Source organism: Mustelus asterias, unplaced genomic scaffold, assembly GCF_964213995.1.
Source record: "Mustelus asterias unplaced genomic scaffold, sMusAst1.hap1.1 HAP1_SCAFFOLD_1349, whole genome shotgun sequence".
Taxonomy (NCBI): Eukaryota; Metazoa; Chordata; class Chondrichthyes; order Carcharhiniformes; family Triakidae; genus Mustelus; species Mustelus asterias.
Genome location: NW_027591294.1, coordinates 81,592 through 96,752, shown reverse-complemented (window position 1 = coordinate 96,752; position 15,161 = coordinate 81,592). Strand labels below are relative to the sequence as shown.

General features: G+C 49.2%; 1 protein-coding gene across 1 annotated transcript in view; it reads right to left on the bottom strand.

Moving 5' to 3' along the window:
• Positions 1 to 4,124: 4,124 nt before the first annotated feature.
• Positions 4,125 to 15,161, bottom strand: part of LOC144488167 (RNA-binding protein Musashi homolog 1-like) — a 55,638-nt gene continuing 44,601 nt past the window's right edge. Inside the window, exons 4-10 of the mRNA XM_078206192.1 lie at positions 14,165 to 14,282; positions 13,805 to 13,885; positions 13,516 to 13,635; positions 11,035 to 11,100; positions 9,828 to 9,982; positions 8,843 to 8,913; positions 4,125 to 5,050 (exon numbers count right to left, since the gene is read on the bottom strand). Of these exons, the coding sequence (XP_078062318.1) occupies positions 8,872 to 8,913; positions 9,828 to 9,982; positions 11,035 to 11,100; positions 13,516 to 13,635; positions 13,805 to 13,885; positions 14,165 to 14,282 (582 nt within the window). The 3' untranslated portion in view covers positions 4,125 to 5,050; positions 8,843 to 8,871. The remainder of the gene's footprint in view (positions 5,051 to 8,842; positions 8,914 to 9,827; positions 9,983 to 11,034; positions 11,101 to 13,515; positions 13,636 to 13,804; positions 13,886 to 14,164; positions 14,283 to 15,161) is intronic.

The window sequence follows — 15,161 nt, the reverse complement described above, 5'->3', positions numbered from 1 at the left end:
AGCCGTTAGTATTAAATCTACCCTGGGATAGGAGCAGCTTTCTAACCAGTGTTAGGCTTCTTTCAACATCAGCCAAGAACTTGTTTTGCAGAAAGGTTCCTGAGAGTGGCCAGCAGTCTAAGGGTTAATGCCGAGGTGGTAGAGTTCGGCAAGGTCCCAGTCTTGAAAGGTGTCACGTTGATCGACCCTGAAACAGGCCTCAGCAACTCTGGAAATCCAGCCACTGCTTGGGTTTCAGAGTCAAATAAACAATTCACGGGGCCCAAACCCACCCACCACCACCAAACACTGGGGGAACACAAGGCTACTCACTTCACAGGCAACTTCTTCAAATAGAAACAGGAGTGAGGAGCTGAGGCTTCTCAGGTAGTTACAAGTGGGCTGCCATGGCCGCCTCCCCTTGCCAATCCCAAATCCAATCCACAGACTCCCTGTTTGGTAATGTGCACCTGAACACCGGGCAAAGACACACCTCATATGGTTCAGTTGTGAAGCCTCCGTAGTCAGATAACCTGCCAGCTTCACCGGTGAATAGTGACCAGTGAGGTGAGTTACTGTCCAGAGTGTGTACATCCAACCAGAATTCTGTTTGCTTTGAAGCCTCAAAGATGACGCTACTGTCTCGAAGGACAAGGACCGCAGATGCATGGGAACACCACCACCTAGAGGTTTCCTTCAAGCCACACACCATCCAGATTTGAAAATATATCGATGTTCCTTCACTGTTGCTCGGTCAAAATCCTGGAAGTCCCTAACAGCACTGTGGGTGTACCTGCACCACAGGGAGGCTGGCACAGTGGTTAGCACTGCTACCTCAGCACCAGGGACCTGGGTTTGATTCCTGACTTGGGTCACTGTCTGCAGAGTCTGCACGCTCTCTCCGTGTCTGCGTGTTTCCTCCGGGTGCTCCGGTTTCCTTCCTCAGTCTGAAAGATGTGCTGGTTAGGTGCATTGGCCATGCTAAATTCTCTCTGTGTTACCCAAACAGGTGTCAGAGTGTGGCGACTAGGGGATTTTCGCAGTAACTTAATTGCAGTGTTAATGTTAGCCTACCTGTGACAATAATAAATAAACTTTAAACCTTGGCAGTTCAAGGCGGCAGCTCACCACCACCTTCGAGGGCAATTAGGGATGACATAAATGCTGACATAGCCAGCGACACACACATCCTGTGATAGAATATAAAAACTGCAGAAGTGGAAGCAAAGGATCAGAAAGACAAAATAAAAGTAATTTTTTTCCACACAAATTAACAACTGTTTAGTTATAAATCAAGTTACTCCACTAAGTAGCCACTTAAGTTGTCAGGATGGCAGAATGGTCTGAGGTGCCAGACTCAATGAGTGCGATTCCTTGCCTTGTGCAAGTTTGGTGAATTCTGGTCCCTTTCTAGGGGCGTGGGTTCAAACCCCATTCCTGACATTTCCATTTTAGTGCGGCACGGTGACAGTGGTTCGTACTGCTGCCTCACAGCGCCAGGGATCCCCGAGTTCAATTCTGGTCTCCGGTCACTGTCTGTGTGGAGTTTGCATGTTCTCCCCATGTCTGCATGGGTTTCTTCCCACAGTGCGGGTTAGGTGGATTGGCTATGCTAAATTGCCCCTTAGTGTTGGGGGGGATTAGCAACGTAAATATATGGAAGTTACGGGGATAGATATATGGAAGTTACAGTGATAGATATATGGAAGTTATGGGGATAGGGACTAGGTGGGATTGTGGTTGTTGTGGACTTGATGGGCTGAATGGCCTCCTTCTGCACTGTAGGGATTCTATGATTCTGTGCAGCTGTCTCAAACAATGAAATATTGCCAGGCTCTGGGTTAACACAAACTCATAGCTCAGTCAAACAAAAATGAGAGCTCTGTGATGAGTGGACATTAAGCACATTTGTGAATGTTACAAATGCTGTCATTCGCTGAGCTGTTGGCTCAGCTCCAGGAAGGGGAGCTGGGCAATGGGTCAAAGGCTACCAGAAAATCGCAGCCCGCTCACTCTTCCAGGATGATCACACCAGAGACCAAAAGGGAGGGGGGAAAGTCAACAAAATTGAGAGCGAGACACACGTGGAAAGTTTCAAATAATTTATTAGGAATTTTAAATGAAATCTGAAAAAGGGTTACAGAGCCAGAGATGACATTTCTCAGATTGCAATAACTTACTGGCAAAAAAAACAGAAATGTATAAAGGATTAAAAAGCAAAAACCTCTGCCTGGCAGTACAATGCACTGGGGGAGCAAGACATTATTTACCAAACACCGCCTCATTTAAAAAGGTACTGCATTTATATAGCGCTTTTATGACCACCGGAAATCACAAAGCGCTTTACAGCCAATGAAGTACTTTCTTTGGAAGTAGTCATCGTTGTAATGTGGGAAACACGCCAATCAAGTGGGGCAGAGCCAGTTCCCACCAACAACAAGGTGATAATGACCAGATCATCTGTTCATTATAATGTTGACTGAGGGACAAGCATTGGCCAGGGCACCAGGGATAACTCCCCCGACTCTTCCTCGAATAGTGCCACGGGATCTTTTTACATCCACCTAGGAGGGAGGAGCCCGATTTAACGTCTCGTCCAAAAGACAGCACCTCCGACAGTGTGGCACTCCCTCAGTACTGCACCAGAATGCCAGCCTTGATCTTGGTGCTCAAGCCCCTGGAGTGGGACTCGAACCCAGGGCCCTTGTGACTTGAGAGGCGGGGGTGCTGCCAGCTGAGGCACGGCTGGCAGAGGAAGAAAAATAAAACAATTTAAACTAAAAAGTTGCTCCCCGAGATGCATTTTCACAAAATAGCGTTTATTGCTGTCACAAACAATAGTGTTTGTATTTCCAGTAGTTCTTTTAAAAAAATCAAGAGCAAAGCTAGCAACTCTCCACAGATCTGTCAGTCTCTCCACTGACGTGGGACAAATAAATGTCCCTGGAATAAACTGACAGAGAATCGCAGCATTTAGTGCCCTAAAAAAAATCATCTTTTTACTTTTTTTAAACAGTTTTCTGTTTTGCTATTTCCTTTTCACTGTAAGCGCTAAACTGGCCTTAATCTTTTCTTTTTTTTAAATTCAATTCCTGGATCTTTTCTTCCTCCATCTAAAACACATTAATTAAAAAAGTATTTTACAATAATCCAACGCAACTCTTCCTGCCTGTGATTACATCGTATATTAAACCCATGGGCAGGCGAGGAGAAGCCTCTTCTCTTGGGTCATCTTTTAAAACAAAAGGTTCTGATGTTCGTGTACATGTTTGTTTGCTCACTCCAGCCCCCTCCACCCCCCCCCTCCCACCCCCCCCAACCCACCCCCCGGAGGCTCCTCCTCCATCCGGACCGGAAGGATCGTGCTCCATTTAATGAACAGGTGGCTGGGGAATCCCTCTGCCAACATCGCTTAACGCTGCCTACCAGCAGCTGCTCGGGAAAAGCCTGGGCCTCCCATTCTCTTGAAGACCTCTCTCATTCCTAACACCCCAGCAGAGACATTTAGGTGAAGAAGGGGAGAGTGGGGGTTAGCTGAGGAGGAGGGAGAAGGGGTGGTGGAACAGGGAGATTAAAAGAAAAACTTAAAATGCAGTGAAGACTGCTCAACTACCCCCCCCCCCCCCCCCCGCCCCCCACCCCCCCCCCCCACAAGTCCTACCGCCACACTCTTCCTCTCTCTCCCCACACACCCCACCCCACCCATCTCACCACAACAACCCCAACGTGCAAGTTTGCCCCTCACAGTAAACAGTGGTATGACTTGACTTGGCTCGACTGCTCATGCTCTGAAACTCCTCTTCCTTCTCATGTTGACAGCCGAGAAGGCATCGGTTTCCACATTACGCTGAGCGTGGCGAGCAAGGTCAGTTATGATGCACATTTGCGACTAATTGGAAGTGCAGGCTGTTTACAAGAGTTTAAAATAAACAAAAACAGACTAAGCATGTACGAGTACTACAGGTTAAAAAAAAAAACCAGGAGAGTTGACAGCTTTGTGGAAGTGACCAGCTGAGGTAAAACAGTGGTGGCTATAGCAACAACCATTCCTTCTCAAACTAGGGTCAAAAATGGAGACCAGGCCTGGCCTACACAACCTTTATAGATATGTAGTGTGTGGATTTTATTATTATTTTGTTTTGTTTAGCAGCTTTATGACCTCTTGAGGTACCATTCATTTCTTAGCAATGTCCTTCATTTAAATCAGAAGTCAAAGAAAAAAAAGACACAAATTCTACAGTAAATTAGCCCCTTACGACATCAACTACAGAATCTCCTGGGAAGTCAAAGGTCACCTACAGTATTGCTAAGTCTCAGGCTGTGTAGGGGCTTTGGGCCTCCTTTTTTTTTCTCAAAAAATACTACCGTACTCAAAAAAGAACCTTTTGTGCAGAAGGCAAATACAAATCCAGCTTGTTCTATTTACATATTTTACAGAAATGTTTTATCCAATTTCAGAAAAAAATACTTTTATGATTCATAGTGTTTTTTTTACCAAAATATACATTTTTGTCCTGCAGATGTTGTTTTATTTTGTTCCATGATAACTGGAATTCAGTGTTAATAGATGACATTTACAAAGAATATCAAAATAAATTGTTTTTTTTTAGACAAGATTCCGTTTTCTTCAGGAGTGTTTTACATTTACCCTCTTTAGCTCTTACTCATTTAAAAACAAGATCTGGCAAAAATAAAATGGTCAAAAAAAATGAAGAAACATGTCCTTAGCAAAATTTTTCTAATACAATCACAAAACTCCCATTTTAAAAAGAATACATCTAAACACTTTCAAATAGGCAACAACAAAAAAAAAGACACGGCTTAAAACTGATCGATCGTTAAGCTAAAAAATAAAATAAAATAAATTAAACAAAAAAAAATAATCAGGAAAAAACAAAAGCGTAAACTTTAAATGTTAGTGAAGGAGTGAGATGTTTTCGTCATGATGGGGTGGGGTGGTCGGAGTTGAGTTTATGGTAGTAAGTCAGTGTGTGCAGTAAAATTATTAAAACATCGCCTGAGCTCCACCAAAACCCATGTGTCCCCCTCCTCTTGCTGATAGGCTGGGGCCCTGGAGGGAAAAGAAACAAAGATGGTTGCCATTATTGGATACAGACACAACTGTAAAATATGCCATACGGGAATTAATATCGAGTTTGTACGGCTCTTCTTCAGGGCTCCGAGTCATCATGCGGTCTCGAAACGTCCAACGCGCCCTCCACAGATGCTGCCTGACCTGCTGAGAGTTTATGCAGCAATTTCTGTTCTTATTTCAGATTTCCAGCATCCGCGGTATTTTGCTATTACTGTATAAAATATGCCAATTCACTTCCAAAGTAACAAACTGCAAAGCCCGTGTTTTCCTGACCATTTGATTTCACAGCGGTGATTCAGCAACTGCCTGGGGGTGTACTTGCCTTCGGAGAGCATGGTTGCAAAAGCTCCTTTGTTTGCTACAGAGAGATGAACTCAAACTACTGCAGGACCTGAGTATCTCAGCTCTCTCTCTCTCTCTAAGTGACATCATTGAGCTTTTAAACATCGATTCACTTTGTAAGTGAGCAGGAAAAGGAATCTCAACGCGACGCGGGTCTGTAGCACACTCAGTTACCCAACCAGGAGTGTGGGTGGCCTGATCAGTGGGGGAAACTGGGAAAAGTGTCCCTGGGACCCTAGATGCCAAAAGGTGAACCGCTGTCAGCCTTGGCTCAGTGATAGCATTCTCACCTTTAAAGTCAGAATGTCATACGTTCAAATCCCACTACATGCCAAACAATACTTTGCTGTCTAGAAAGCATTTTGGGATGTCACAAAAGGCACGATATTAATGCAAGTTACCTCCATCAACAAGGGTACCAGGGAGGGAAATCAAAATGGTAAATATCCATGCCGAGATTGAGAGCTGGAAAAATGTGGCTCCCTCCCAGAACTCCAGGAATAAGAAGAGAATAACATTTACAAAAACAGGAAGATTGCCTGGAGGCTGCGCAGAGGCATTGATCAGACTGAGACGCAGCTACACTGGGCCACAACAAGGTGTCACTGGTCCATAACGAGTGGTCACAGGAAAGGGTAGTACCTGTTACACACCCCCCCCCCCCCCCCCCCACCCCGCCCCCACACCACCTCCTCCTCAACCTGGTGCACACAGTTTAACACAGCCTCTCGGCAGAGAGATGAGCGGCAGCCAAGACATACTGGAACACACTCTGGTCTCCTCCACTGTTTTTAAGGAATGAGCAGCCCCAGGAGTTCAATCTGTTTAGTTTCTGAAGGACTCGATCCGAAATATACAGGAGATGGTTTTCCTTCTCCCATCATTCCCTACGGCGTGGGTTCCTTCTCTGGAGTCTGCTCCAATTAATGCTGAGCACTGTCCACGCACTGACCCAGTCGCTGTTCTACGTTTGAGTGAATCTAGAGAATGACTGCCATGGGGTGCATTGCGGTGAGACAAGCCCTCACCGACATTACATACTCGCCGGTCCCAGCACAGGAACAGGAGAGGCCACTGAGAATTCCTTCAGCATGATCCGCCATTCAACAAGATCATGGCTGATTTGTGACTGAGCTCCATATCTTTGCCCCATATCCTTTACTACCTTTTGTTACCAAAAATCTATCAATGTCAGATTGAAAACTAACAATTAACCCAGCAGCATCCATTGTTTTTTTTTTGCAGAAAAGTGTTTCAAAGTCCTACTATTTTTTACACAGTGTTTCCTAAATTCGCTCTTGGAATATCTGGTTCTAATCTTTAGGCTGTGTCTCCTATTGGTGGAGATTGCTGTTTCTACTTCACCAGTTCCGCTTAACACCTCGAAACTTGGATCAAATCACCCATTAACTCTCTAAACTCTGGCAAATACAACCCTACACTAATCTCTCCTGATAATTTAAACGTTTGGAGTCCAGGCATCATTCTGGTAAATCACTGCTGCCCCCTCTCCAAGACAAATACACCCTTCCTAAGATGTGATAGCACAGCGCACAGCACTCCAGGTGTGATGCTAAGTTTACGTTTGTATAATCATAGTGGTTACAGCACAGGGGGTGGCCATTCGGCCCATCATCTCTGTGCCAACTTTCTGAAAAAGAGCAACTCACCTCGCCCATTCTTTCCCCACAGTCTTTTTTTGGAATTTATTTGCTTTTCACGATCTTATGCAATTGTCTTTCGAAAGGTCCCATTGAATCAGTCTCCACCACACCGGAAATACCCATGATTTAATTTATAAGTTGGGTTTGAAATGCTTATTTTGTGTTGCCTTTTATTTCTTATTGGGGCCGAGATGATGCTGTGATGGTTAGTGACAGAGAGAAGGCAAGACTTATGGGGCTTTTGTCGAATAGGGAATTGGGGCTCAGGTTACTGATATCTCACTTGGCAAGGGTAACAATACCACATAGCAGCACACTGGAGGGCAGGGCCACACACACAAGCTCAGCTGCAGCAGATTTAGACTGAGGATCTTGATGGACCAGGATACAGCTTTCTCTGTTCCACTGTGTGGCAGCATTGCTCTCATAACGTGTGCGCGCAGCATGCATACAGAGTTAAGAACCGCAGTCACCAGTTGGATAGGCCCTTGGTTAAGTAGCTACTCTTCCCTTTGCTGTGTTGGCTAAAATACAGCAGGCATCACGGACTGCCATTGGGGATACCTGCAAACCTCACAAACTCTTGTCCTGGCTTCACCAGCTTCCTTCTGGCAAGAGAGAAGAGTCTCAGTGAACCCCCTGAAGCAACTGATGGCAAACTGTCAGATGTTGCCAATACCTCCAGCATTAGCCAGGAAGGAGCCAGACAAATAAAAGACCACTTTCATGGTCACCTTCACAGTCACTGACAATGCTGTCCTTGCCTTGATTGGAGGTTGCAGGAGGATTTGAGTGAGGGTATCCCTACTAAGCACAGATATCTCACACACTGTTCCTCACAAAGGTTCAGCTAAGGCAATTTATCCCTGTGTGGACATGGCGTCCTAGTGAGTGCCCTTCTCCCTCCTCCAGGAGCTTGTTCTGCTCTGCAAAATCTCCTTTGGCACCTGCCACACCGCTCACTCCCTGTTGACATATGAAACTATTATAGCCAGAAGAAATCAACCAGCAACAAACCTGCAAGTAGCAGACTATCCCTTTTAATAATGTTCACTGTGTGCGTGCATGTGGGGGGAGTGGGGGGGTCCTTTCCGCTGCTCAGTATGTTTTTGTGGGAGGTTGAGAGGGGGAGTTGGTTGGAGCACAGCTTTCCAAACCGGCAGTGTCGGAATCATGTCAGTAGACACGGCATGATGTCCACCCTGTATATTCCCTGCAGACGTTAAATGCACACATTTAACGTGCAAGTGTAGAATGCGGATAATTTGAGAGTGGGGGGATTCCCTGGTTCATGCGTGCAAACCCCATTTGCCAAGTTGGGGGTTAGTAGCTGTCACAACAGAAGTGTGCGCCTGTGCTGTGGGTGCAGCCGGATCCCGGTCAGGACTCGGAGACGCGACCGAGCGCAGTTTCTCACCCCTACTGTTTCTAGTCACCTTTTTTCAAACCTTTGTCGACAGGGAAATCCATTTGCCCACAGTTTAGTCCATTTGGATTTCGCACTGTAATTTTCAGCTGCTAACTACACTGTTTACACCACTGCCCAGCTTTGTGTCTGTTCCTTCATAGCCTCCGAGTCTTGAAGACAACTGGCGAGCTCCAACTCACATCAGCAGAGTCCCGACGGATAAAAGCCTGTCTCCTCCCACCACTCACTTGTGGCCTTTGGATATTGCAGAGAGTTAAAATGATAATGAAACATTAATTATTCACACAAGACAAGCAAGCAACATCTCGGCAGCACCTTCACTTAACAACTTACTTCCTTTTTCAGATTTTCGTGCCTCTGCTTTAGTGGTAACCATTTGTGAAAGCTGTCGCAATCAAAGGCCCCTGAAACAAAGAGAGAGAAGGGGCAGAGTGAGCAGAGACCCAAACAAGTTGGCGGCACGGTAGCACAGTGGGCGGCACTGCTGCCTCACAGCACCAGGGACCCGGGTTCAATTCCCGCCTTGGGTCGCTGTCTGTGTGGAGTTTGCACGTTCTCCCCGTGTCTGCGTGGGTTTCCTCCGGGTGCTCCGGTTTTCTCCCACACTCTGAAAGATGTGCTGGTTAGATGCATTGACCCAGACAGGTGCAGGACTGTGGCGACTGGGGGAATTTCACAGTAACTTCATTGCAGTGTTAATGTACGCCTTACTTGTGACTAATAAATAAACTTTAAAAGGTCGCAAGACCTGGGCCGTAACTGGGGTCACTTTACTGCCTCGGGACACTGACTCATCCCGTCTCAGAGCCCTCGAGCAGTTGTTGAGGCAAAATGATTGCTGGCAGCTGCCAATAGCTGAGAATGGGCTGTTGGGATGAGGGCTGTGAGTGTGCGGATTAAAAACTTACTGGATGAAGAAGGGGCCCATGAAAACCAATGTTTCTTAAACTCCAACAGTGACTGCACTTCACTGGCTGTGAAATGTCACGAGATGAGAAGCAGCTGTTAAATGGTACTCTTCAATCTTTATCTTTCCCAAAGGGTTCCTCCATCATCTATCCCGCAACAGGCAGCTTTTTAAAATCAAGGTCCAAATGCTATGAAGCAGGTTTAAAGAGGGATGTTTTTATTGATGTAGTTCTCAGGGTGTGGGCATTGCTGCTGGTGGTTTGGAGTGAGGGGTCAGTCAGCAACTGGTCAGTGGTCTTGGGGTGGGGGGATATTAATGGATTCCTGGTGGCCTGATGACTCGGGAGTCCTGGTGGTGGCAGTGGTGGTTTGCCTCTTGCTGTCCCAGTGAGATCAGGCTGACACTTACCCCCAGACTGTGGCCGAATCCAGTGCTCGGAGCAGGGCTGGCCGCACTGATGTAACTGCTCACCCCGGAGTCCTGATTCGCCGCCCCATACAGGTCTGCCATGGGGCCTGGGCTGGTGGTGCCCAGGAAGCCTCCAGTGCGGGTTGGAGTCGAACCTGCCAAAAACAAAGAGTACATCAGTGTGCGCATCAACACAGGCCATACACACTGACCCGTTACTGAACCACCACCCACCCCCAGACCAGTCACTGACTGGCTCCCCCCACCCAGACCACTGACTGACCTCTGCCCCACCCACCCCCAGACCAGTCACTGACTGGCTCCCCCCACCCAGACCACTGACCAGTCACTGACTGACCTCTGCCCCACCCACCCCCAGACCAGTCACTGACTGGCTCCCCCCACCCAGACCACTGACCAGTCACTGACTGACCTCTGCCCCACCCACCCCCACTCCAGTCACTGACTGGCCCCCCACCCAGACCACTGACCAGTCACTGACTGGCCCCCCCACCCAGACCACTGACCAGTCACTGACTGACCTCTGCCCCACCCACCCCCACTCCAGTCACTGACTGGCCCCCCACCCAGACCACTGACCAGTCACTGACTGGCCCCCCACCCAGACCACTGACCAGTCACTGACTGACCCCACCCAGACCACTGACCAGTCACTGACTGGCCCCCCACCCAGACCACTGACCAGTCACTGAATGGCCCCCCACCCAGACCACTGACCAGTCACTGACTGGCCCCCCACCCAGATCACTGACTGACCCCACCCAGACCACTGACTAGTCACTGACTGACCCCACCCAGACCACTGACTAATCACTGAGTGAGCCCCCATCCCCAGCCTACTGACCAGTCACTGACTGGCCTCTGCCCCACCCAGACCAGTCACTGAATGTGTGGGGGTTGGGAGAGATTGTGGAGCAAGTGTAGAATGCGGATCATTTGAGAGGGGGGAGATTCCCGGGTTTGGGGGGGGGGGGGGAGAGAAAGGAGATTCCTGGGTTGAAGGGGGGGGGGGGGGGGGGGGGGAGATTCCCGGGTTCAGGGTGGGGGAGGGAGATTCCCGGGCTCAGGGTGTGGAGGGGGGATGAGAGCGGGAGATTACCGGGTTGGGGGTCTTGGGGGTGATTAAGGATGCAGTACAGTGCCAGTGAGACTCTGCTAAGTGTCCGTCTCTAACCTGTTTCCTTACCTGTTCCTCGAACCACTGCTGCTGCCGCCGCTGCCGCCATTGGTCCATATGCGGTGAGGGGGATTGCTGGGAGAGACAGAGGGAGAGGGAGAGAGATCAGCACCTCCTGACACCCATCATCAATAAACCATCTCTGTCCTGGAGCAGGAGTCATGTATCACAGACACTGCACTCCACTAAGCCAGCTCAGCAGAGAGCTGCCCTCCTCCAGCTGCTCCACAGAACCCGATCCCGACACTGAGCAACATCCATGAACACAGTCAGAGGGGACACAGCCCCGTGACCCTCCGCTCAGCACCTCCCTGCTCCAGTTACATTCGGAGATTTACTGTGACCGCAGATTGGGCCCGCACACAGGCAATCTGCCTTCACTGACAGCAACAACATTCACACATCAACAGTGTCCCCGTGTGCTTTCTGGCAGCTCACACCAGGGGGTGGGTCGGAGCCATTCTGACCCGAGACACCACATGTGTGCACCCCGGTCTGTGCTGAGTTGGTTGGTCTTAACGCGTATAGGTAAGTGAGATTATAGAGAGAGAATTGGCTCTGATGTGCCTGGGTTAGGGACAGAAAGCTGGGCCAGAATCCCTGCTTCCCAACTGCGCTGGATACCGGCTGAACCCAGGTCCAGGCTCCGTCGTGGCTCTCATGCAGTTAAATGTTGCGCCGATACCCCCTGGCAAGAATAGGGCTGCACAGTTAACACTGTGATAATCAGAACATTTACCAGAAAAGGGGGCGGACGGGACAATGTCAGAACATTAAACTCTACAGTCTGCCTGCAAGACCTCCATGCAGAGACCCCCTATGGGCAAGTGCCTCTGCAACCAAGCGCAATGCTGAGTCCCACTGCGGACACCAGTCTGAGGTTGGGACAGAGATGAGGACTCTCTGGCACAAGTCATTACCCCTGGTAATGAGGATGTGGAGATGCCGGTGTTAGACTGGGGTGGGCACAGTAAGAAGTCTCACAACACCAGCTTACAGGTTTATTTGGAATCACGAGCTTTCAGAGCACTGCTGCTTCATCAGGCCCTGATAATGAGGGCCTAGTTCATCGATTGTCACTTTTAGAGCTCTCAGATCTCAGAAGCCTTGCTGGGACGCTGAACATTACAGGGTGGGAGTGCAACGCACACCTCGGGGAATTCAGAAAACAGAAAGCCATTCAGCTGGGTTTTTAAAAAATACTCATTTACAAATAGACGTGTGGAAACTTGGAAACCGCACCAGCACAGATTTGTGTATAACACTGCCACCAAGTGGACACCCATTCACATTACAGCCAAAGTTGGTCAGGTTTTCAACACTTGCGCAATTCTGGGGAAACCGGAGGAGTTATAATCTGAGATTCAGCCCGTCTCGCCATGATTCTCTCCAAACACCTTTTAGCCAATCAGTACAGCTTCAATTACAAAGTGGTAACAAGAGATGGGGAATTGTCAGGTATGGGAGGGGGCAAGGAAATGGAAAATACTCTGAATTAATTGTGCTGCCATTTTAATATTGGTGGGAAATATTTTGGTTTTGGGTGCCCTTGCCCTCACGGTGACTGCCTCCAGCACACCACACTTTGTTTGGGGGCATTATTCACGGAGAACTCCACTGAGACTAAATCTCCGGGTGCTCCGGTTTCCTCCCACAGTCCAAAGATGTGCAGGTTAGATGCATTGGCCATACTAAATTGCCCCTTAGTGTCCCGGGATGCGTAGGTTAGAGGAATTAGCAGTGTAAATATGTGGGGTTATGGGGATAGGGCCTGGGTGGGATTATCAGTGCAGACCTGAAGGGCCGAATGGCCTCCTTTTGCACTGTAGGGTTTCTATGGGGGGCCCAAGCTATTGGTACAAAATATTCTGAAACCAGGTCATTATCCTGCCCTCTCTTCATTCCCATTCGCCCCACCTGTAAATTTAGAAAATAATATCCAAAATATATCTTCAAGAGCCAAAAGAGTTTTTAATAATTAATTTACAGGATGGGGTGTCACTGGTTGGGTCAGCATTTAATGCCCATCGTCACTGCTCTCAAGGTGGTGATGTAGGTACACCCACAGTGCCGTTAGGGAGGGAGTTACTTTGCAGCAGTTTGATGCAACAGAGTGACTTGCGAGGTTTCAGAGGGCAGTTGAAAGTCAACCACATTGCTGTGGATCTGGAGTCACATGTAGGCCAGAACGGGTAACGTTGGCCGATTTCCTTCCCTAAAGGACATTAGTGAACCAGATGGGTTTTTCTGACAATCGATGATGGTTTATGATCACTGCTCCTGAGGTTAGCTCTACATTCCAGATTTTATTCCAGGAATTTAAATTCCAATAGCGGCCGTGGTGGGATTTGAATCAGTGTCCCCAGATTATGGGCCTAGGCCTCCGGATTACTAGTCCAGTGACGTCCCCACTATATGCCAGGGTCAGGGGGGCAGACGGAGAGTGGATAGAATCAAAGACTGCGGGCCCGGTCCTGCTCGACAGCTCACCTCCTGTTGGCCAGTCCTGCAGCAGCATTGATGGGGGCCACTGTGATGTTTGCACCCCAGACTGTCCAGCTCTCCCAGCTGAAGATGGAAGTGTGGTGGCCGGAGGCAGCAGTAAGGGCCCTGGAAAGAGGACAAAGAAGAAGGGAAACAAAATAGAAAGAGAGGTGTTAAAACAAACTTTACACTCAATTAAGGAAAGTCCACTGAAAATAGGGCGAGGTTTCAGTAATTAACCAAGGGCTCGGGGGAAGGGGGTAAATGAACTCTTGGCACAGACTGCCCTACATACCGGGAAACTGGTAGGTATAACCGGGGGCAAGTCCTGTGTAGCCACGACTCGCATACGAGGCAGCCTGGAAGCCTGGGTACCCTGTGTGAGAAAAACAACAACGAAAATCAGAAAATTCACAACCTAAATCATCGAAACATGCGGCAGAACTCCCCAGGGTGACTGACCGGCCCCTGGATGGCATTATGGTCGTACAAGGAACACCCAGGCGAGGCGAGAGTGTCAATCCAGCACTTGTCAATCTGTGAATGGGCACCGGATTCACCACCGGGGGGGGGGGGAGGTGGGGCAGGAGCCTGGAAGGGGAGAGATTTCAGGGCCCAATTACACGCAGTGAATTGACCACAATGCCGCTCCTACCCAGCATGCCGATCCCCAACATGAACGCGTCCATCCCATAGGGCATCACTCGAGAGCGCCCCCTGGCTGTTCCTGTTGGTGACATCACTTCCTTGGGCTGTGCCTTCTTGCACTCCACCTAAAGCAGATCAAACACACCAGTTAGCTCTGACAGTGACTGAACAGCACCATCCGTCACACACACACAATGAAGCAAACCAAGCCACAGGCTCCAGGGGTGAGCATCAGAGAGAGAGGGAGAGAGAGAGAGAGCTCGCGCGCGGGGGCCCTGAGGGTCGGGGGGGGGGGGCATGAGGGTCAGAGAGGGGGAGTGAGGGTCGGGTCAGAGAGGGGGAGTGAGGGTCGGGTCAGAGAGGGGGGAGTGAGGGTCGGGTCAGAGAGGGGGGAGTGAGGGTCGGGTCAGAGAGGGGGGAGTGAGGGTCGGGTCAGAGAGGGGGGAGTGAGGGTCGGGTCAGAGAGGGGGGAGTGAGGGTCGGGTCAGAGAGGGGGGAGTGAGGGTCGGGGCTGAGGGGAGCTTCCCGGGGGGATTAATGGTCTAACCGCAGCCTCTGGCATGTTGCTGCCCTATCTGAGCTGGGCAAAATGGAACCCCCAAACACTGGGGCCATGACATCCAGTAGCCAAAATCCTCAGGCGCTATAGCGACCAAACACAGCTCGCTGGAGAAAGCAAATGTCAGCACTGGCAGAGGGGTAAGTAACCCAACCCTGAGATAACACCTCTACTTCAGACATTTAAACAGGGAACTTGACTAAAATCACAACTCCCGCAGCATGCCCTGGGACAGTGGCCAGATGGAAATGGGAAACCACACAGATAAGTAGAAATTACTGGACCCATAAACACACTGAAAACCCTCCACTATGTTTTGCAAGGCCCGAGGGAGAGGTTGTGCTTTTTCTTGAGGCTCAAACTGGACGAAGAAGAATGTCTGGGCCATAGCTCCTGGAATTCCTGTGACAGAGCCATTGGGTGTTCAGGCCAGCTGCAGTGAGGT